This window comes from Drosophila busckii, chromosome 3L (assembly GCF_011750605.1).
Source record: "Drosophila busckii strain San Diego stock center, stock number 13000-0081.31 chromosome 3L, ASM1175060v1, whole genome shotgun sequence".
Lineage (NCBI taxonomy): Eukaryota > Metazoa > Arthropoda > Insecta > Diptera > Drosophilidae > Drosophila > Drosophila busckii.
Window position 1 is genome coordinate 4,809,852 of NC_046606.1, and position 22,132 is coordinate 4,831,983.

General features: G+C 41.6%; 6 protein-coding genes across 11 annotated transcripts; 5 read left to right on the plus strand and 1 right to left on the minus strand.

Annotated features, from left to right (window-relative positions):
- Positions 1–60: 60 nt before the first annotated feature.
- LOC108600258 (cAMP-dependent protein kinase type I regulatory subunit) lies at positions 61–12,142 on the plus strand. Of its 6 annotated transcripts, none has more exons than XM_017987698.2 (5): positions 61–711; positions 10,029–10,388; positions 10,456–10,830; positions 10,887–11,026; positions 11,085–12,142. In XM_017987698.2, exons 1-5 carry the CDS (start codon positions 535–537, stop codon positions 11,167–11,169), a joined length of 1,137 nt encoding a protein of 378 aa, XP_017843187.1. In that variant the 5' UTR covers positions 61–534; the 3' UTR covers positions 11,170–12,142. The 6 variants fall into 6 exon arrangements, with proteins under 6 accessions (XP_017843187.1, XP_017843188.1, XP_017843185.1 ...); XM_017987699.2 differs by having other exon boundaries at positions 63–711; positions 10,890–11,026; XM_017987696.1 differs by lacking the exon at positions 61–711 and adding an exon at positions 2,435–2,776.
- Positions 1,044–1,823, plus strand: LOC108600261. Its single transcript, XM_017987704.2, has 2 exons — positions 1,044–1,335; positions 1,394–1,823. The coding sequence occupies exons 1-2, from the start codon at positions 1,150–1,152 to the stop codon at positions 1,598–1,600; spliced, it is 393 nt and encodes a 130-aa protein (XP_017843193.1). The 5' UTR covers positions 1,044–1,149; the 3' UTR covers positions 1,601–1,823.
- Positions 12,143–12,311: 169 nt separating the features above from the next.
- On the plus strand, positions 12,312–13,924 carry LOC108600260. The gene is made up of 2 exons (XM_017987703.1): positions 12,312–13,371; positions 13,423–13,924. The coding sequence occupies exons 1-2, from the start codon at positions 13,116–13,118 to the stop codon at positions 13,803–13,805; spliced, it is 639 nt and encodes a 212-aa protein (XP_017843192.1). The 5' UTR covers positions 12,312–13,115; the 3' UTR covers positions 13,806–13,924.
- Positions 13,925–14,399: 475 nt separating this feature from the next.
- On the plus strand, positions 14,400–15,507 carry LOC108599048. The gene has a single exon (XM_017985828.1). It carries the CDS (start codon positions 14,941–14,943, stop codon positions 15,151–15,153), a length of 213 nt encoding a protein of 70 aa, XP_017841317.1. The 5' UTR covers positions 14,400–14,940; the 3' UTR covers positions 15,154–15,507.
- A 223-nt stretch (positions 15,508–15,730) lies between these two features.
- On the minus strand, positions 15,731–17,787 carry LOC108600541 (COP9 signalosome complex subunit 3). Its single transcript, XM_017988197.2, has 8 exons — positions 17,636–17,787; positions 17,299–17,547; positions 16,975–17,240; positions 16,714–16,908; positions 16,346–16,654; positions 16,105–16,287; positions 15,968–16,035; positions 15,731–15,909 (listed from the first exon to the last, which is right to left on the minus strand). Exons 1-8 carry the CDS (start codon positions 17,688–17,690, stop codon positions 15,894–15,896), a joined length of 1,341 nt encoding a protein of 446 aa, XP_017843686.1. The 5' UTR covers positions 17,691–17,787; the 3' UTR covers positions 15,731–15,893.
- Positions 17,788–17,903: 116 nt separating this feature from the next.
- Positions 17,904–22,020, plus strand: LOC108600543 (claspin). Its single transcript, XM_017988199.1, has 6 exons — positions 17,904–18,995; positions 19,054–19,304; positions 19,364–19,900; positions 19,954–21,174; positions 21,235–21,823; positions 21,884–22,020. The coding sequence occupies exons 1-6, from the start codon at positions 18,180–18,182 to the stop codon at positions 22,001–22,003; spliced, it is 3,534 nt and encodes a 1,177-aa protein (XP_017843688.1). The 5' UTR covers positions 17,904–18,179; the 3' UTR covers positions 22,004–22,020.
- The last annotated feature ends 112 nt before the right edge of the window (positions 22,021–22,132 follow it).

The following is a 22,132-nucleotide window of genomic DNA, read 5'->3' on the forward strand; positions in this document are numbered from 1 at the left end:
TATTGCCGTCAACTGGCAACGCTAGCTACCATCACTATTAGCAAACAACAACAACAACTGCAGTGTGGATTTCGTGCGTGAAAATTAGTTAAGTTTTTATGAAAAAATACAGTATTTCGCATAATAGCAAACAAATAAAAAGTGTTCTGAATGCTGCAGAAAATTGCTTATCAAGTAATCAACTCCATTTGTGTGGGGAGCACTGAGGAAAAGCGTAGCGTTCAATTGAAAAAGTGAAAACAGTGCCAAAAATCCAACAGTAAAACCCAATTGCAAACCACAGCCAAACATCAACTACACATACTTGTGCACACAACACACGCACACTCTCATACATACCATACATAACTAGTGTACATACATATATTGCGTATCGAATAAAGAAAAACCTGCAACAACGTCGTCACATACGCAATCTGCTCCAACACGCTCCAGCAAACGTCAACGTCAACGCCGACGCAGCAGTACGTTTTGCCTTCAACTCAAACAATACAAATACACGCGCACATCAGACACACACACACAGGCATACTCATGATGTCGTATATTATGGCCAAAACATTGGAGGAGCAGAGTTTACGCGAATGCGAGCATTATATACATACGCATGGCATTCAAGGTGTCCTTAAAGACTGCATCGTCCAGCTGTGCGTCTGCCGACCGGACAATCCTGTTCAATTCCTGCGCTGTTATTTTCAAAAACTGGAACGGGTAAGTTTGCATACCAATATTATGCTTTTAATTGATTGTGTCCCCCACTCTCTCTCTCTCTCTCTCTCTCAATCTCACTCACATTCGATGTTTTCAGTGCTGTACATTTGTTTAAACTATCAATTGCATGTGCATGCATACACATGTACAAATGTATATGTATGTATGTAGTTGCCACATTGCTGTTGCTCTTGACGTAGCAACATATTAGTGCGGGAAATCTATGCTGCTTAGCAATATTACTACATATTTGTAAATGGAAATTGATTTCAAAACTTAAAGTAGGCTTTTGCATTTCTCTTTAATTTCTCTGTACACTTGCTTCATATGAAGCAGTCAAGCAACTGAGCTCGTGAGCATATTAACAGCTCACATATATTTTTTAGTTTAATATTGTATAGCATCTAAATTGAGCGAAAGTTTTCAGGTATTTAAACAATGGCGTTACCGGCAGCTACGGATTCCATTTTGGTTACCAAAAATGCCTACTATAATTTCTTGCGCGAATACTGGTTTAATAATCAGAATGACAAGCTCCTTGGATCATCTGCTAAGCGTGTGGTCAGCAAGGCTTCCTTGGCTTGGCACAGTTTGAATGCCGCCCAGCGTTCGCTCTTTGAAGAGGTTTGCATCCGGCTTATGTCGAAAGATATGTTCGTGGCTTAATCAAATCTCTACGCAGGGTCCTTATGTAAAAAGTTGCCTGGCTGTTGAAATGATGTTAAACAGATTGGACTCACATGGTGTTGCAATGATGTCACGTGCAACGGGCAGGTCAAAGCCTGTAAAGCGGCTCTTGAAAAATGCTCCAAAGTCAATTTCGACGATCCAAACGCGTTCACGTACTAAAAAGCGTGCTCAGGCTACAATATTCTTTAAACGTCGTTAGACTCTCTTGATGCTGCTGACTTAAACTATAAACGATTGTTTTTTATATTGTGTTGTTCTATTGATAGCATATAGGACATATAGGAGCAAATTTCAAACGTCACATTTTTCCCTATATTTATTATTAATGTGTTAAGCTTAAGCTTAATTTTTTGTTGTCGTCACTCCTCTAAACTCAAATCAATAAACTCTTTGGACTATTTTGGTGGGCTCCAAACAGCACACAAAGAAAAAATAAGGACGATGAAAGCATTTTAAGCGGCATGTGATGTTAAAGCGCTTCCCCAATTCACACTCTCTTTGGCTCTCTCACGCCCAGGAAGGCAGGCAGGCTCTTTGTATTTTACAGCTCACATGTTGTTTTAACATAAATTAACATAATATGCAAATGTATATAAACAAAGCAGCTATGTAAAGAGGCGTATACTTGGGCTCATTTGTGCTGCGAAGCGATGCGAAGCTTGCACTGAAAGCTTGCACAAAGGCTTCCTGGAAAAGGCTGCAGCCAAAGAACTTTCCTGCTTGCATTGCGTACATTGCAATGTAAACACGTGTGTGTGTGTGTGTGTGCTCTTGTTTGTATGTGTGTGTCAGTGTCACTGTGTGAAGCACCTGTGGCCGCTCTCAATCTCTCGCTTGGCTGCACAGCATTGACTTGGTGTGAACTGGGCTGGCCTGTTGAATGCGCGCGATAGAGTTTTCAGTTTGATAAACATCCTGGCATCGTGCAGTCAGTAGCGCGTCCTGATGATTAAAGGTGCCAACGCGTTGCGCGCTCTTTGGCTCGTCGCTTCTTGTCGTTTGTTGTTGTCGTTGTCTTTTGTCTAATTAGTCATCATTCGCTGCCGTCATGGGTAACCAATTAAGTGTGAACGGCTTTCAGGATGCGGTTATTGATCGCTTCAAATCGGTGGCACTAACCACGGACGAGAATGGCGCCATGCGCATTCGTTCCTTTTCAGAGGTTGGCGTCGCTTATACTGCGGCACATCCTCATGGCAGCGGCTCCTTTAGCGGACGCGGCGGTCGCATTCTGCGCGAGAGCAGCATCGATGGCGGGGTTGCGGTCTTTGATGCGATGCTCCGTGACGACCACGAGCATCGCTTGAGCTTGGATTCAATGCATCGCGTGCGACATGTTCGCACCTCCTGCACTACCATACCAGAGGAGGATATTGTAAGAAACCTTGAGCAACTGTGTAACCCTGGGGAGCTCAATTCTATTCCTACACTAATTCATATAAATAAGCAAATAATGTTGGCTAAGTATCAAACTTTGACTTTGAATGCAAAAAAACTACAACGCAACTGCAGATTATTTATCATATTTATTTATTTAAAACAAGTGTTTTAAGTTTGTAATGCTAACATAGTCATACTCCATGCCCACGCGATGGTCACTCTAAAAAGCTAAAAAACATTAAGAGCAGCGCTGAAACACACAAGCGCAAGCTTTGATTTCTGCTGCTGCTGCTGCGTCGCTGTAAGCCTAAAAAAAATCAAAGAGCTTTTGTCAGTCAGTTCTCTCTCTCTCTCCCTATGCACTGCTGTTATGTTTACATACACATGGCGCGCTCTCTCACTCTCAATTTCTCTCGCACTCTGCGCACCCACACAAGCCAAAGTTGGCTGTGTAGCTTTATTTGCAAACTTTATGGCAATTTTGCACTTGAAAAACTCTCACGCACGCAATGAAATCAAAATGTAAAAAGCTTTGCTGCCAGGCGCCCTTTTGTTTATGCCCTCTTGTTGTTATTGCTGTCGCTGCTGCTGTTGACAGCGTCACAGCTTTTGCTGTTATTGTTGTTGTGCGAAAAGTTTTTCTTTTTTTTTGGCCACTTTACTTTAGCGCTGCTACTGGGGCTGCGTGCGTGCTGTTGAAGGTCATCTTGCTGTTGTCGTCGACGTCGGCGTCGGCGTTAGCGTTTACCATTTGTGCCGTTAGTTGAGTTGAGTTGAGTTTTGGTTCGGTTCAGTTCAGTTTTGCTTTAGTCGTTGGCTGCAGTCAACTGCGTACACGTTGTCTTAGTCTACAGCAGAGAATTCTACGGTTCTATTAGTAGTGGCAAACAAATTCGCTAAAATTTCGTGTATTGCGCTTCGTCCGTCTCTCAATCTCGCTGTTGCTTGTTAACGGTTAACGCTTTGCTGATTGATTGCGTTTACGGCACGACAGACATTCTCATCATTCTGGCAATAGTTACAGTTACGCTTATAGCCAACAACAACAACAACAGCGGCGGCTATAACAGTGGCAGCTGTCGTCGACTTGTTTATTTTTGCCGGCCTCTGATTAGTGTGGCCAATAAATAGTAGTTAACCTAGTCATCACATTCACGTCTATTGATATAAGATTAGTGAAGCCAACAGCAACCACCGGAGGCAAAATAACAAATAAGCGTAAAAAAAAGCACAACTACGACGTCTAGCCCACAGCCAGTGCAACATCATGGTGGGTATATATAATCATATACGACAGATCTATCGATAGCTGCAACGCACACATAGCGCAGCGTTTAAATCATATTATTTTAGCGCTAAGTAAACACTTTCTTACGCTTTACTCACTCCACTGAAACAAATAATGTTATTCAGCTTTTTATAAAAAAGCCCCACGCATTGCTTAACTGTTTAAATTGTTACTTTTATCTATCTTTAAGACTTCAACTTTAAATTTCATATTGCTAGCATTCTATTTTTAAATCTCATCGTGGCTTAAGTTTATGTTCTCTTATTTCTCTTGTGCTGCACTGAATTATTTATCGACAACTGCAAAGTAAATGCAAAACTTTTATGTATAAAAAACAAACACATTTAGCATATACACACACACGTGTGTATCTAAGTGTTGGTTAAAGGTTATTGGGCAATCTGAGTGGCTGGAGTGTATCTGTGTATTCAGCGGATGCGGTGACCTTTTTGTTTTGCCTGCCATTAAGCAGCTTAAGCGTGTTGTGTGCGGCAGGCCAAAGGACGCAGAACTTAGCGCATATGAATGGAAAAGCTCATGAATTATTTAGGCAATAAATGAAACATTGCTTTTGTTGTGTTAGAGACTCCTGAGACGCAACAGCTGAAGACGGCCCCTAAACAATAGTAAACGCGGCGTATGCGTAATACGCGCGTCCCAGCAGACAACAGAATTCACGCTATGCAAATTGACGCTAATTTCATTATAAATTCAAGCACACAAAAGTTGGCCATAACAATAGTTAGTCACAGTCATGTAGCTGACAACAAACCCACGCGGGTTTCGTCAGTGGCCGTCAGTTGGAGCTGTCAGTTAGCAATTGACAATGACTAGCGCTTTAAGGATGTGAACGTTTCCTTAGTATATAGAGCTGGCCAGTTTACAATCAATTGGCAGCCGTCCAAGCATCGATAGAAAGTTTACATTGCTGCTCGAATTTTTTTTGACCGACAGCAATAGCAAGTAAACCCTTTTGTTTAACTGCCACACACACACACACACACACACAGTGAAAGTAAAGATAAAAAATAGAAGGTAGGCGTGTTCAGGCTAGCATGCCTGCTATTTTAAGTGGGCGTGGACTTCAGCAGGGTCAGGCAACCGGCAACAAAAAGTTCAGTGAATTGGAAATTTCGCTTAACAGAGCATGCGGTGTAGCTAGAGAGGTGGGCAGGGGGGGGGGGTGGGCAGGGTAACTGCATTATGCGGGCAGTTTGCTAAAAATATACACTGCAAGAAAATTAAATCATGCATAAATTAAAGTTGCATTATATTTCTAATGTATTTGCAATTTAAATTGTAGTCACTTGACTTTTGTAGTGAACCCTATTTCTCTCAGTGTACTTTACATATATATTTGAAGCTTCAATGTAGCCAGTGCTGGAATTACAAGGACAGACTGTCGCCGGCAGTGTGCAAAAATTTTAATTAATTCGATTATAAAACGCATTTAAACGCACACACACACACATACACACACATACAGTGGCAGCAAGCTGGCTAACAAAAAGCTTTTGCCTTTCGGTGCTTAAACCTTGTCGCCACCTGCCTGTCGCCTGCCCCAACACCCACCCACTCACTCCAATTGTTGCTTTCATCTAAATGAATGCAGAGGTGACTTCCTGTGCTTTCAGAACTTTTCTCCCAACCAGCTCCTGTGTGTGTGTGTGTGGCAAACATTAATGCGTTGAGGTTGACCCAAATTTCTAACAAAGGACTGCTTGCAATTAAATTATTTTGCTTTGGTTACTTTGCAAATGACAAAAAGGGTTTAAGTGCAGTCAAGTTATGAACATGCAAATATTTAATATGCAAGTGGAGAAATGAAAGCAGGTGTAGAATTTTGTAATTTGCATACACAAATTGAAAACTTTATTTTATTTTAAATTTCTTATGCCCTAAGCTTAGGCATGCCCTTTGCTTGTTTTTAACTAAATAGTCTACTAATATTAAGTAGCTGCTATTTAAACGTGTGTAAGCCTTTTTTAAAATATGTCATAAATATAAATCTCAGTAACAATTAGTTAAAAGTGTGACAGACACTAGTAACTGGCGCTATGACTTAATGAGTGAGAACGACTAACAATTGCCTGCGCCGCTCGCTCGCTCTTGCTCTCTCCCTGTCTCTCTCTCTCTTTATCTGAAAGTGACGCACATGAAATGGATGTAGCTTACCTGAAGCTAATACTTGACATGCTCAAGGTCCCTTTTGCAGTCAGGCTATGGTGACCGCAGGCTCTCTCTCTCTCCTTCTCAGTCTCATGCGACACTAATGAGCCATCGCATGCTGTTGAAGTTCACATTACTCATACGTCACGTAGGCTACAATTATGGCTTGGCTATTTGTACATATAAATAAAAACGTAATTATAATTATGTGCTAAGGCATAAATAATCAACAAGTATATATATACCTTCGCATATAATGATCAAACATTAAATTTTTTATATATTTTTATGCGTGCCGCTGTAATTATTGTCATTGTTGTGTAGGCTAAGCTTAAGCAAACAAAACGCCCACTGTGCGCAGCTATAAAAACCCTCCAGCTGCCCCCTGCCCCCGCGCCCTCTCAGCAACATGCATAGCTGCTGGCCCTACGTCATTGTAGGCTCAAATTGATTTGTGTTACCTTTAGTTTCCCCCCCCAGCCCGCTCCAGCCACTCAAAACACAAACAAAAAGCGTTCCCCCCCCTCTGTCTCTCTCAGTCATTTGGCCGCCACACACACACATGTGCTGGCAATTTCTTGGTCTACACTTTGTGGCCATCATGTTGTTGCTTTTGTTTTATTAATGCTTTTGCTCATTTTTAGTTGGGCCGTGTTGTTTTTAGACTTTTGTGCTTTCCTGTAGCTACACAGTGAGAAATTATGCATAAACCACTGTGCGCCAAGCAAATGCAGGTTAAGGTTTGTGGTAGTGGGTGGGCGCTCTTGTCTTAACGCACGCCAAGTCTAAAGCAGCGGCTACGTCGACGTCAGCGTCGCAGTTGTCGCCGCCGCCGTCGTCGTCGTCGTCAGCTGAAAGCGAATTTGAATTCAGTTGCTAGTTTTTAATTTTCAGTTTGTGTCGCGCCTCCGTTTTGTAAATAACACGAAAGATTTTCCGACAAGAGCGTGCAAAAAAAAAATAAACAGCGGGTAGACACACACACACACAGATACAAAGAGACACACATACAGCTATAGAACTATATAATAAGCATATATATAATATTCATATGCAAGCTAAAGTGTGAATTGCAATTGGTTTAATTAGACAATTAACAAATAAAACAACAAGCAACAAGAACAAGTGCGAGGGAGTGCTTAAGCTGTTGAAATAATTATTAACTAAAATTAAATAAGCTACAATTGTATGTGTGTGACGCATGCCAGCAGACAAATATAGACATCATCTATATATAAATACATATATTTATATATAGTGTACTATATGCTGCTGCTGTTGTATTTATATAATATTTATGGCAATTAATAGCAACAAGCGACGTCTATTAAGCATACGCAATGTGGTCAAGATTCAATTTAATTTCTTTGTAATAATCAAGAGAGCAACTTTGTTCATTTTTTTAAGCAACAGTAAAAATTCCTGCTGCTAATCAAATTATTTTATTTCAATTTTTGGCAAAAACATATTTCTTTTTTTTTTTTGCTGTTTAATATTTATTTTTATAAAACTTTGACATTGGATTTGTCATTGCTAGTTGTTGTTTTTGTTGTACATATTATTATTGTATTTGTCATGCTGCGTATACGTAATAATTTTGCTTGAAATTTTCTAAACTACGTTTTTTTGTGTGTGTGTGTCGTCTACCAAAAGAAAAATCAGCAGTGAAACTGCCATTGCCATTAGTGTAAATAGTTTTCAAACAAAGCAAAATTTCAAGTGGACAAAAAAAAAATATTAATGTTGTTGCTCAATTGCAATTGTACTCGTTGTTGTTATTGTTGTTGTTGTCTTGTTTTTGTTTGTTTCTCACGTTCTCGCGTCGCGATTGCATTTGCTGTTCTTTACGTTTATTTTATTTTGCAGTCTGTGTCCATAAACAGCATTTGTTGCAATTGCAAAAAGAAAAACACACACACACACATACAAACAAAAAACTGAGAGTGAGAGAGCGCGTGGCATCCAAAGAGCAGCAAATATGTCAAAGGTTTGAGCTTACACACACACACACACACACACATAGATAAGCATAAATGCATATTTAACACACACACATACATATATGAAGCAAAGTATTGTTACTTACTTGCACTTAGCTTGGTATTTTGTTTTAATTCATTCAATTGCTCAATCGCTCGCTCAATTCGTCACGCATTCAATCAGCAATAAACAAGAATTTTATGCATTTGCATGTTTTCTACGCTTCAATTGTAAAAGATGCAACAAAAGCTGCCACATGAATATGCAACAATGTGTGGCATGTTGCAAATGCAAGCTGCATGGCAGCTCAAAGTTAATGTGGCAGCGCTTTATGCGCATTGCAACAAATGCTTTTAAAATGGAATTAAATTGAGTGTTTCAATTTGAAACTACACTCAATTTGTTCGCAGTGTATTAGCTACAAATTAGTTGCTTTGGGCAGCTTGTTCTCTAATCAGCTGCCAACTGTCATACAACTCGCTAATGCTTTAACAGTTTGATAAGCATTTGCCACTAACAGTCTTGGCCTCCAACAAGATTTTGCACCCACACTAACACAGCCATCCATCTAACTATCTATCTATCTAACGCTCTGTCTAAGCACACAAGCGAGCTTTCAATCTACGTCAGTAACTCAATTTGCAATGCGAAATCGATTTCCGTTTAATAAGTCTGTCGCCAAAAGCTATAAAATGCATTTTACAGTTTTGCCCATATGCATATAGCTGGGTAGCTACCCCAGGGTGGCGCTGGTGTGTTTTTGTTGATGCCTGAGCGCCGACTCCGCGTCTGCAAAAAGGTCACGGCCAACCTTGTACATGTGCCGGCGTTGCTGTTAGCCTTGGCCCTGGCCCTGGCCCTGGCCCTCACACTAACAAAGTTGCAATTTTTATTGCACAGCGCTAGGAAATAAAGTTAAGAGTCTATTAAAGAGAGAGCGAGCGAGGCAGCGAGTCAGCGCGTCTGGGAGAGAGCAACAGGCTTATTTAGTAGTGGGCTGTGCAGCCTTCAACGCGCTGTTGACTTCATTTTAAAACACATTTGTATGCATCTCCATATGCCACGTGCCAGAATTGATTAATTTCGTTGCCTACGCCCAACTCTGGTCTGGCTGGCAGCTGCCCAAGAGTTTAGACTGACATTATAGACGTCGTTATCAGCGCCATTTCATGATCATCAATACAATGCGCCGACTGTTTGTGTTTACACTGCAATAAAATCATAAAATCTAATGCACATTTGCACTAATTTCTTGAGTTTATGCAGCCAGCGCTAGATTTGAGTGCTGTACAAATTTATTGCTGCATTTACTTTGGCTATAAATTGAAACTACAGCTACAAAATATTAAACAATTAAAGTTATTTACTGCTTAGCCAATAATTGTATTAAATGGCCATATTGCTGCTGTCATTTGTTCATGACATTCAAATGCAACTTAAGCTGCTCATTGTGTGCAACGAAGCGTAGTCATTTCATTTGGCTGGCCAGTGGGCAGCTGGCAGCGCGCTGACGTCACAGGTAGCAGCACAGCTAAGAAAGCTTTAGCTTGCAGCTGAAGCTTCAGAGCTGCGTGTTGCAGCTTAATCCCTCGCTAATCAACGCTCCAGAAACTTTGAGCTATACAAAAATAGCTACAATTACAATGAGCAGCGCAGATTTTGACTCCCACACGCATTGCGTGGAGTGCAGAGAGAGTGGAGCATAGTTTCCTTGCTTGACTTTTGACATATTCTTAGTTTTGGCGTGGGCCGGACAAAAGCTTTGCAGCATTTTTGTTATATCGATTCAAAAATTCTGTTGCACTTGCAGGAACAAGTCAAACTGGATGCCAGCAAACAGGTAATCAGTCCAGACGACTGCGACGATCTCAGTCCAATGCCACAAACCGCTGCACCACCTGTGCGTAGGCGCGGCGGCATCTCCGCCGAGCCCGTCACCGAAGAGGATGCCTACAACTATGTGAAGAAAGTGGTGCCCAAGGACTACAAGACAATGAATGCGCTCTCCAAGGCTATTGCCAAGAATGTGCTCTTTGCGCATTTGGATGAGAGCGAACGCTCCGACATATTCGATGCCATGTTTCCGGTCAATCACAATGCGGGCGAGAATATTATACAGCAGGGCGATGAGGGTGACAATTTCTACGTAATCGATGTGGGCGAGGTGGATGTAAGTAAACTGTTATACGCAGCACACACACACACACTCAATTATTAAACACTGTTATACGCTTTAGGTGTTTGTGAACTCTGAGCTGGTGACCACCATTAGCGAGGGCGGCAGCTTTGGCGAGCTGGCGCTTATCTATGGCACACCACGTGCCGCCACAGTGCGCGCCAGGAGCGACGTCAAACTGTGGGGCATCGATCGCGACTCCTACAGACGCATTCTGATGGGTTCAACCATACGCAAACGCAAAATGTACGAGGAGTTTCTGTCTCGCGTCTCCATACTGGAGAGTCTGGACAAGTGGGAGCGCCTCACAGTTGCCGATTCGCTGGAGACGTGCGCCTTCGAGGATGGCGAGACCATTGTGAAACAGGGCGCCGCTGGCGATGACTTCTATATCATCCTGGAAGGCTGTGCTGTGGTGCTGCAACAGCGCTCTGAGGTTAGTCCACCCATATCGATTAGTATAGCCTTATACTAAGCAATTACTTTTACTAGCAGGGCGAGGAACCAGCTGAAGTGGGTCGTCTGGGGTCTAGCGATTACTTTGGTGAGATTGCGCTGCTGCTGGACCGACCACGTGCGGCTACGGTCGTGGCTCGTGGCCCGCTTAAGTGCGTAAAGTTGGATCGTGCGAGGTAAGTGGCATCAAATATAAATATCAAAGCACATTTTCATGTTTGTCATTACTTTTAGATTTGAACGTGTTTTGGGACCCTGCGCGGACATACTTAAGCGCAATATAACGCAGTATAACAGTTTTGTTTCATTGTCTGTCTAGGCCACGCAACAACAACAGCAACAACGCAGCTCACCTGTCAACAACCATAAAATAGAAAAGCAACAACAAACGCTCAGCAGCCCAACAAACAACACACAAACCAACAAACAAACAAACAAAATGCAATCTTTGACTTAAAAATACTTAAATGTATATTGATAAAATCAAAATAGCAAGCAAACGCAAATGTATAATTCATAGGCTCAGCCCGCACTTTCAAAAATGAATTGAGTTGAGCTCAAGGGGCTGGGCCTGCAAACTAAACAAAAAAGAAAATAAGTAAACAATTGCTAATTACGTATGTATGTATATGAATTCTGAATGTTGTGCTGAAAGTTACATATGTATTTGTGTAATGTGTGTGTATCTCTTGGTGTACATTGTTGCAGCATGTTCCACACAAAAAATATATGTATGTATTTAAAACAATGAACTGCAACTGAATAACGTTTCAATATACAATGCACACTTTAGAAAGCATTTTCAATATATAACAATTTTCTACAAAATGCAACAAAACAAAAAAAAAACCAAAATTATTTTACAACTGTTTATATGAACTTTCTTTATGCGGAACATGCTGCCAGCCACTAAAATAAAAAACAAAACAAAACAAAAAAATATAAAAACTTATTGTTACGAATTACAAGTAAAACAATATTATTTTGAAATTTATTGAAAACATCTAAGTGTTTTGTACAACATAAGCCAACAAGCTAAGTTAAATTAATTTATGTAAAGTTTAGCTGTAAACCATTTACACATACACACACACACACACGTAAAACTGAAAAGTGTTTAAAGAGTGCGCAGCGCAATTTGTTTGGCGGGCAAAACACACACTTTTATTTAATATTTAGTAAATTATTTTTAACATACTGAGAAACAAAACCTACAACTATTCGCACATGAAATTAGCAAAGTTTAAATTGAATTGCAAGATCAAAGCAAATTAAATTAAAAGTCAACCAAATGAAGCTTTACAAACAATTTTGTCTACGTTTTGTTGTGTTATTCAATTGCTTATGTTAATTAACACATTATTAATCTTTAATAGTATTTGTTTGCTACTTACACAACAGCTAATTTCATTTTAAACTGTTATTAAACACACACAACTAATTTAAATATTGTTATACTCTGTTATAAACGCTGCGGCGCTAGCGCATGAATTAACGGCATTTTCTAACAACTGCCAACAATGAAATGAAACAATTATCAAAACTTTATAAGCAAACAAAGAAATTGTAAAATAATTGAAAGCTCAACAGCAGTGAATATAACAGCTATTATATTAACTATCACTAATCTACGCCTGTTGCGCCTAGGGCCTATTTTCAATATAATTTCATTTCATTTATTCTTAAAGGTCTTTTGCGCAGTGTGCAAAGCCTAGAGAAGCCCACGCGCAATGGCGTTGAGAGCACCCGCCGGCGGGTTAGACTTAAATAAAAAGCAAAACAAAGCAACACGAAAAAAACGCATAAGAGAGTGGGAGAGCGCGTGCAATGGCAGCTGCCAAGGCAGCGATACTTTAATCGATACTTTTGCAGCTGTTGCCAGCTCTCTCTTCGTCTCTCGCAAGCTTCGTTCAGTTGAGCCGGCATTCTGTAAGCCGACGCGACATGTAACGAAAGTGAGTGAAGCGAGTAAACAACAAAAAAAAGAAAAACAACACAATTTGAAATAAAACTAAAAATATTATCAGTGTAAAATCATATGTACTATATAAACAAAAACAAAAATACAATAACAAATCAAGCAAAAAATGCCAGAGAGTAAATAAAATACATTTACATAGATGTTGCAAAACGAGCGAACGTGTTCTGCCGCAACAGCTGCCAAGCTGCTGTAAGAAGGGGAAGGCGACGGCGGCGGCAGTGGCAAACGTTTCGACATTTTACAAATACATTTTCTCAATTGAAACCAAGTAACCCGCTGCTCTAATGTTGCTGGACGCCATTATTTGGTTACCCACACTATTCACATACCTTTTCTTTCTGTTCATACTCATCATACTGTTCTTCATCGTGGCCTACGTCAGTCACAAGATCTACATCTCCATCTATGACAATCTGCCGCTGCCGGCGGCGCCCAACTCTCGCTCGCTGCTGAGCATGCGCTCCGAGCAGTTGCGCGATCAACCCAGTGCACGCACCATCTGGATACAGAATCGTTCGCAGATCTACGAGTCCACAGCGGGTGAGTGAACCTTTTAGTTTAAGAAAGCGACTTTTAACTGGCGCCCTGTAGTGCGCGCTGTGCTCTCACTGGAGCCCTGCTATCTGGTCAGTGTGGAGTTGGACATTTACTGCAATCCCAAAAAACGTAATATTAGCTTTATGTGCAATTGCGAGGAGCCAGTGGATCACTGCGCTGCCACGAGCAAGCGTGAGAGCAAAACAATGCGTGTGCTTAAGCACTATGATCATCTGTCGCAGGTGCCGCGCCTTAAGGTTCTGATGCGCTGCAGCGAGCGGCAATATCTCAGCAATATGCGCTATGTGCTGGATGACGTCATCAATGATGTCAAGGATGCGCAAGATGCGTGCTGCTCAGATAACATCAATAGCGAAGCATGCAAAATACCAGAGAAAGCTTCCAGCCGGCGCTCAACTGCAGTGCCAAAGTATTAGAGAGCAGAGAGCAAAGAGAGAGATAGAGAGTCAAACAGTGTGTGGGCAGAGGTGAAGAGCGAGGGTCGCTTGCATTTATAATTAGGCTTAAGTTAAATAGAACTCGTTTGATCCACTGAGCCGACTGCATTAATGAATCTATATTTATTTTGCTGTTCAAAACTCGAGGCAAGCCTCTTTTGGCACGTAACAACAAAAAACTGAGTCAAGTGTTAAGACACTTTTGTCTTATCATCTGTCTTTGAAATGTTTATCAGCAGCGTAGATAAGTTTACAATTTGGTTGCGAAATCACGACGGCAAAATTTGTATTGTTGCTGCTTCAATTGAATTGCTATCGCTGTATTTCAATTAAGCACTGGCGACAAAAGAAAAAAAAGGAAACGTTGATTGGCTGCATATGCAAATTGGCGTGCCGTTTAATTGGGAATATTTATATTTATATATAGAAAACATATAAACAAAACTCATCAGCAACAGCAGCAGCAGCAGCAGTAGTTGACAACTGTCTGTATAGTAGAGAGTGCGCTCTGGGAGCTGACCCTGGCCACTAGCGTAACGAACTTTTCAAAACGAGTCTAAAGTTGCAGCTTCAGTTTCAGCTCTAGCTCTAGCCATACGAGTTGAGTTTGTTAAGCTTATCAGAGCCAAGTGTATGTGTGCCTGTCTGTCTGTCTCTGTGTGTGTGTGTGTGTGTGCTTGTATGTGTGCATAACGCTGCGTATACGTTATACGCCCGCCATAGAGTTCTATACGCTCAGTTAACACACAGGTGTCAATGCACACGGTTCGTCAAGTCGGCGCACGTTCCAACACAAGCATATTTATATACTTTTATATAAATACACACAACTCTCACATATATTTTTAATTCTCAGTGTTGTTGTGTTGTGCGTTTTCAAAAATACTTACCGAGAAATAATTAGCATACGCGCGTTTCATTTGACTTCAATTCAGTTGAGTTCAGTTCAGTTTAATTCCGTTCTCTTTGAGCGCGCTCTCTTTTTGTTTTGCTCTTTTGCGTTGTTTTATTGTACGCTTTGACTAACTTGTCATAAGACTATTACAAATCGAGTTCACATCCAAAGACAACGACAGAAATTCAATCAAAATATAAAAAAATATATCACACAAACATGTTGGATCCCATTTCGGATACACCGCTGGTGCTGGCCTATGTGTTTATGTCGCTGCTGGTTCTAATTGTCAGCTTTATACTCTTCAATGTGGTGCACAAGCTCTATGGCAGCATGGGCGTGGAGAGCATCGATGGGCGCGTGGGCGTGACGAGCCACAATAGTGCTTTAAAGACAACCATGCTGGAAGTAAACGCGCTGAAAACCGGTTAAACGGAGGCGCTCAACAGCTGCCGGCGCTCGCAGAGAATCTCAGCCAAACACAAAGACAAACACACACATGAACAGACTCGAGCACAGGCAGCGAAACGGAACACAGCAGCTTCTACTTTGTACAGCAGCATAAACAATAGCAATTAGCTTAGCTTTAAATACTATTATTAACTACACGACAAGCAACTGCTTAATATATATACAACATATATAAATATTAATAAACAAGCGTAGGGAACGAAGGGCAGTGGGGTGGTGCCGCGTCTAGTCACTTAATTAGCCATATCTATAACACTTACTTAGACCTAACTACATGCATGTGTATTGTAAATAAAAAAACACAACAATTTGTCCCTAATTACTATGACTATAGCCATACGCATTTGAAATAACTCGCCAAGTGCAAAGCAATCAGTTCTGTGTGTGTCGTAAACGTCGCCTGATCGAGTAGAAGGCTTATCAATGTGTTATCAGCCAAATTTCAAGACTCAACGTGGTGTAGGCGCAGTATGCAATTGATGAATGCCGAATGGCGAATGAGTCATTGATTTATACATTATTTATTTAAAATAGCATGTTCATCTATAAATTTGCAATTAGGCGCGCAGTTTGTTGTTTTAGCTGGAGTATGAGAGTTCCCAATGTATGTGTGTGTTCATATATGCGTATGCGAATGAGTGTGTGTGGGGCTTGTTGAGTTGAGTTGCGGCTCTTTCTGTTGCTCTGCTCTGACATCAATATCAATCCGTGGGATCGCTAATAACAATAAATTGCAATTAACATTTACTAATTTCAATTGCTTATTATAGCTTACCCTGAGTAAGTCTTGGGATGCTGTGACGCCAAGTCCTCATCCTGATTTCCCAGCGCTTTTTTTACATACTGTTGACCAGAGAAAAAGACAAAGATTAGGCATAAGTTGTTGCAGACTTTACACTTGTTTTTACGCACCATTGGATTTAAAATAATCTCTTCTTCCATTTTATTAATTTGTTTCACCAAATCGAGCACCTGTGTTATGTTCGTTTGCACATTAAGGAACATGTCTGGTAGATTGTACTGCTCGGGATCATCTTTGAATAGCACCATGCCATCCTTCTGATTGATACTGGCAAAGATTTCACCCGACTTGATCTAGATAAAGAGGCAACTTTTAAGCAACTTGTTTAATTATTAGCAAAGTCACACTCACCATATTCAATATATAGCGTTCGGCTTCCAGGGCGCTGGGCAGCTGGACGCGGCTAGCCACATCGCTGAGCGAGAGCGTCAGGAAGGTTTTCGTTAATCGCTGTATGTTACGTTTGTATAGAGATGTGGCCACCTGCTTGGCCAGACCTATGTTGTTATCACGCGTAAATGCATCACTGTACTTGAGAATAATAATGCGCAACTCCTCGCTTGATGAGTTACCATACACATTGACCAGATCGTGGTAATGATTCGCCAATGGTCGCATAAAGCGTCCAATGACTTGTGCGTTCTTTGGTATATACGCTATCTGCAAATAAACTCCGTTTAGTATTTAGTTGATAATTGTTTTAGCACTGCAGCTGTCACCTTGCCCTCGACGATCAATGAAACCATGAGAAACTTTTTGTATGCTTCCAGCATGATATGCGACATGGCCATGGCTGGCGTGGTTATGCACACCTCAAAGAAGTACAATGCACGCTCATAGTTCTTCACAGCCGTATAGATCATGCCACCATAGTAATAGTACAACAGAAAATACTTCGCATCGTTGTTTGCATCCTACGAAAATGCAAAATCATAAGTATTTAGACTTTAAATATAATTGTTAACTCGTTTTTGTTTTACCAGCGTATGTTGCGGCTGTTGTTGTTGTTGATTTTTGCATTCCGCAGCCACGGTGGAGATGTCCGTCATATCTGTATTCAAATAGGGCAGCACCAGACTAAAGTTTTTCGCTTTAAGGCTCAGCTGGCAGAGATCGGCATGTATGGGCGTCAGTTGAGTATCCATTTGTTTGATCTGTTCTATGGCGCGCGTTAGCACCTTTATGCCCAAAATGCTGAGATTGTGCTGCACCACAAAGTCCGAAAACAAATGGCACAGCTCATAGACTAAAATGCGGATAACAAATAATTGTAAATGTATTTATATATACTATTGTTTACTCACAGGGACAAACGGCAAATCTTAGCTGCTCTACATTACAACGCTGCACAAGGTCACGCATTAGCTGAATTATTTGTACCGGCTCCGGATTGGCCGTGCCCGCGCTGTGCAACTTCCCCAGTAGCACATAAAGCACGCCCAGTGTGTGCTGTTGCATGTCCAGCGTCTCCAGAACATTGTCCAGTATACTCCAGTTGCGCACTAGTAGCGACAGTGACTCGGGCAGCTCATCCGCCAATTCCCGGTAACTACCTGCCAGTTGCCAAACAAAGCAAATTGGCAGTGGCAAATGGGGCCGGATTAAAAGTTAGCTTTTCAACCGGCTTCGACATTGACTTACCCGCAGCGCTCAGTGTGCGCACCTGATTGACATAGTTTTCCAGCGCGCTGCCCATGTTAGTATTGTCAACAACTTGGAGACTTCAGCGGTGCAAATATTAATAGCTAAAACTAATAAATTAAACAAAATATGACGCCCGTACAGTGCCACAGTGTTGCCAGAATGTCGTATGTTAAAAAAGCTAAATCTAAGAAATGGCTAAAAGAGCAACAGGAATATTCTAGCTAAAATGGCTAGTTTTATTTTAAATATTGTAAAAAATCTTATTTTTATTGTTATAATACTAATATCGACAGCATAATCATTCTGAAATCATTTGATAGACAAGTCTGCTTCAATGGTAGAACTGGTTGTAGCACATGGCAACGCTTCATATGCCTTAGACCTCGAGCTATTTAGATCTCTCGATTTTTAGAGCATGATTGCCCGACCTCCACATTTAAATTGGCGCCCCTTTTCCGATTATTCTCATTCGTTGGTCTAAACGCAAACAAACAAGAAGTGTTTTTCGTAAATTGTTTTTTATTTCGAGTGACCTAGAAAAATGAGTCAAACTGCAGAAGAAACTGCAACAACTGCAGAAAATGAAGACAAAGAAGACTGTTCTATGGAAAAACTACAGATTGACGAAGAAGACGAAAAGAATTTGTCAGCGGAAGACATTTTAGGCGGCAACACATTGATCATGTCAGATAGTGAAGACGACGCAGCAGACTCTGCAGGAGTAGAATCAACTGCTGATCATATACAGAAGGAAAATGTGGAAACAACAGAAGCTTATAATGAAGAAGAGGATGATTTGGTGCGTAAGCCCAGAAAGAAGATTTCGGCAATAATAGACTCGGACAGCGAGTCAGATATGGAGTCCAAGGAAGCAGCAACAAAGCAAAACAGTGTCAGAGAGAGGGAGCTAAATGACAAAGTGGTTCTGAAGCAAAGGAAAAAAATATCAGCGCTTATTGATACTGATAGCGAAGAGGAGGCTGCTTCAAAATTGGTAACGCTAAATAGTGAAAGTGAGGGGGAGCTAAAAGACAAAGTAGTTCCGAAACAAAGAAAAAAAATATCAGCTCTTATTGATACGGATAGTGAGCAGGAGGATGCGCCAAAACTAGTCACGCCTGTCAAAAAAAAGAGCAAGAGAACTGCGAAAAAGAAGCAACAAATCCAGGAAAGTGATGATGAGAAAACCTCAATACAATCAGAATGCGATCAAGAGCAATTGGAAACAGCCATGAAGAGCAAACTTAAAGATCTGGTTGACTCTGAGTCGGATCACAGTAATGTGGACGATGAAATGGACCACGACCAGTCCAACGGTGCTGCACCAGACAAGTCAAAGAATGCAAAGCCTCTGCGGGTAAGTGATCCACTAAAACTCATTTATAAGTATCATAATCATTCGTCTGGTCTTATAGGCCTCTGCCAAGCAAGCGATGGACACTATGCAAGCCATACAGAGCGAGCAACAGCGACTGCATCGTGAGGCGCATATAAGTGTGCCATATCACCAACCCAAACCGCGCACTTTAAAGGAGTTTCTTAACCGGCGTACTATCAATCAGCCACTGGAAACAGCATTGGCTGGTGGTAGCCCAATGCCGCTTAAGCGAGAGCCTAGAAGATCGATGGCAGTGCGCATGAACAGTGAGGAGCTGCAGGCATATGCGTTAGTTATTTTCCATTGTTAACAAATTCTGAAACTAATATTGTCATCTGCCATTATAGCAAATTAATGGAAGAGCGCGCCAAAGAGGCTACTGAGTTTTTCAAATCTGACTCGGAGCAAGATGATGACGACGATAGAGATAAGGAAGATATTGACAAGCCAGCTGTGCAATTGGCTGTAATAGAAGATGAAAAGGAACCTGAGCAGCCAGCTTTAACAATGGAAGAGGTTGAAGAGCTATTGGGTACTGGCACAGAGCCAGAGCAAGAGTCACTACCAAGCGCACTAGTTGAAGGATCTCCTATAAAAGCATCTTTAGTCACAGAGGTGGTTGAGTTGCCGAGATTGGATCTAAGCACCTTAGCCGCATCACCGTCTGTAAAACCGACAACACCTAGAATAAGTGAAGCCATAAGACGTCTAAAAGATGAAGTAGGCACTGATGCAAGTCCTTCACTAAGAGGCGATGCCAACATGGTTATTGATTTGGAGACCGGCGACATGTTTGCTAAAAAGCCTACAGGTGTGGATGATTTACTTCAGCGTCTGATGAAAACACGCGAAGCCAAAAAACACAAAACTACTGAGACGGTCAAGTAAGTGTAGATCATTAAGTTATGTGTCCAATTAATTAACAACTGCTTTGCAGCATTCTATCTACGTCGCATGGCAAACTTGAGCTATCAAAGATTACAAGACAGTTGCATGATGAGGAGCCTGTACAAAAGGAACAGAAACCCGGTGCAGCCTACCTCAAATTGCAGGAACAGCTCAAAGCTTTAATCAACAAGAAACGTATGGAGGATATGCGCAAAAAGCAAGTTGAAGAAATGGAGGAGGAGGAAGTGGATGATATGGACATAGATGAAGAATATGAACCAGATGCGAAGCCAGGCAAAAAAGAATTTGCAGTAAATGAAGATGAAGAAATAGTAGATGAGTTGCCAGAAGAAACTGCAGAGGAAGAAGAACCTGATGCCGACAAGGAAACGGAGGACACAGGCGAGGATGAACAGGAAAATGAGCTGGAAGCGGATAATGACAGCAGTAGCAGCAGTGAAAGTGAGCCTGAGGAACAAGTTGAAGGCAAACGCAAAAGTCGCATCATTCGTGCCTTTGAGGACGACAACTCTGATGAGGAGTTGCTTCAAACCCCTAAGCCGGGCACAACAGCGCCAGTGACCGCCACACAGCTGCAGCTGTCCGATCAGAATTTGTTGTTTGATGCGGAGAGCCAGCGCACGCCCAGCGATGATGAAAATGAACTGCTGGGTCTTTGCTCTGGAAAATTCTCAGGAACGCAGGGGTCCACAGAAGCGCCTACAGTTGGCGCAATCATCAGCCAAATACCCATCACACAAGCTGAACCTGCCAGCCAAATGCCTGATGAACTAGAGGCGCTCTGCTCAGGCGTATTTGAAACGCAAAAGCCGGAGCTAGAGATTGAGCCGGCGAGCAATAAAATCTTGTCCAGCGATGAGGAACAGCAGGCTGAGAAGCCGCGGCAAAAGAAGCTAACAAAGAAGCGACAAAAGAAAAAGGCAAAGCTGGGTTTCTCTGATGATGAGGAAAGCGTAGATGAGGAAGAAGATGAGGAGCTATCAGCTGGCGAGCTGGAACCTGTAGAGGATGTGCCTGAAACATTTGTGGATTATGATTCCGAAGAGAATGAAATTTTAGTTGAAATGACCAAAAAAGATCGTAAAATGCGTGCAGCAAATTTTGTGGAAAAAGAAGCGGAACTATCCGAATCAGAATGGGGCTCAGCAGATGAGGATGAAAAAAATATGGATACATATGACATGGAGCTGGGCGATGAAGACCAGTTTGATCGAGAGAAGCTGCAACATGAACTGGGACAAATACACGCGTATGTAGTTAAATTTTAAATTATTAAATATTCTAATTGGCTAAAATGTTTTAATTACAGTCGCAAAATGCTTGATCAGGACATAAGGGATGTGCGTAAGATCAAGGAAATGCTGTTTGAGGATGATGAAGGCGCTGTTCGCCAGCGTCAATTTCGGTGGAAAAATGCGGATAATGCTGGCTTCAGTTTGGATGATCAAGGCACGAATCTAGCTGATGGAGAAGCCAATGAAGGCAGTGGGGATGAGGAGAATGAGCACCTATGGCGTAAAGTTCGGTTTGAGCGTGAGCAGCTACTGCTGGAAAAAGGCCTCAAAGCTGAGGCAGCAAACAGCCCGCTGCCTTTATCGCCAGCAGTGGGAAATACTAGCATTGGCGCAGTGCGCAAGATGACCATCATCAGGACCAAAACTACAAATGTTGAGCTGAAAAAGAATTCACCATTTTTGATCTCAAAGAATGTCAGCAACGTTCAACAACAACAACGTGCAGTGCGTGGCTCTTTCCTAGTACGAGACAAAGATACTCTCAACAAACTGGCGGGTATGACCAAAGGTGCAGCGGGCGATGTGGATGGAGCAGCGGGCACTGTTTCCAAAGCCAAAGCCAAAAACTTTGTGTTTGCCACGCTTACAGAGGAAGAGCATGAGGTGCGTTGCATGCGATTCATAATTATTGTAGTTACATTTAACAAATTTATTTACTTTTAGAATCAAAAACGCAAAGCTGCGGATTTGCTAAACAGCAGCAGTGAAACGGGCATTAATTTTATGAAGAAGCCACGGCTTGAGCCACGCAGAGAAAAGTGCCTTATAGATCAGCTGCTTTAAATATTAATTTTACAAACACTAGGATTTTAGAAATATACATTTACACAACAATTTTAATTTTAGCGCGCATATTCAACGCTTTGCAACCCTGTTCCGATAACAAGCGCTCAGCCTAAGCGACAAACGCTT

Coding starts and splice junctions, on each gene's coding strand:
- LOC108599048 (XM_017985828.1), top strand. CDS start 14,941: ATGTTGGATCCCATTTCGGATACACCGCTGGTGCTGGCCTATGTGTTT.
- LOC108600543 (XM_017988199.1), top strand. CDS start 18,180: ATGAGTCAAACTGCAGAAGAAACTGCAACAACTGCAGAAAATGAAGAC. Junction 19,901..19,953: donor AAAACTACTGAGACGGTCAA/GTAAGTGTAGAT, acceptor ACTGCTTTGCAG/CATTCTATCTACGTCGCATG. Junction 21,824..21,883: donor TTACAGAGGAAGAGCATGAG/GTGCGTTGCATG, acceptor ATTTACTTTTAG/AATCAAAAACGCAAAGCTGC.
- LOC108600260 (XM_017987703.1), top strand. CDS start 13,116: ATGTTGCTGGACGCCATTATTTGGTTACCCACACTATTCACATACCTT. Junction 13,372..13,422: donor GATCTACGAGTCCACAGCGG/GTGAGTGAACCT, acceptor GGCGCCCTGTAG/TGCGCGCTGTGCTCTCACTG.
- LOC108600541 (XM_017988197.2), bottom strand. CDS start 17,690: ATGGGCAGCGCGCTGGAAAACTATGTCAATCAGGTGCGCACACTGAGC. Junction 16,288..16,345: donor AACGCTATATATTGAATATG/GTGAGTGTGACT, acceptor CTCTTTATCTAG/ATCAAGTCGGGTGAAATCTT. Junction 16,036..16,104: donor AGATTATTTTAAATCCAATG/GTGCGTAAAAAC, acceptor TCTGGTCAACAG/TATGTAAAAAAAGCGCTGGG.
- LOC108600261 (XM_017987704.2), top strand. CDS start 1,150: ATGGCGTTACCGGCAGCTACGGATTCCATTTTGGTTACCAAAAATGCC. Junction 1,336..1,393: donor AGCGTTCGCTCTTTGAAGAG/GTTTGCATCCGG, acceptor ATCTCTACGCAG/GGTCCTTATGTAAAAAGTTG.
- LOC108600258 (XM_017987696.1), top strand. CDS start 2,450: ATGGGTAACCAATTAAGTGTGAACGGCTTTCAGGATGCGGTTATTGAT. Junction 10,831..10,886: donor TGCTGCAACAGCGCTCTGAG/GTTAGTCCACCC, acceptor TACTTTTACTAG/CAGGGCGAGGAACCAGCTGA. Junction 11,027..11,084: donor GTAAAGTTGGATCGTGCGAG/GTAAGTGGCATC, acceptor CATTACTTTTAG/ATTTGAACGTGTTTTGGGAC.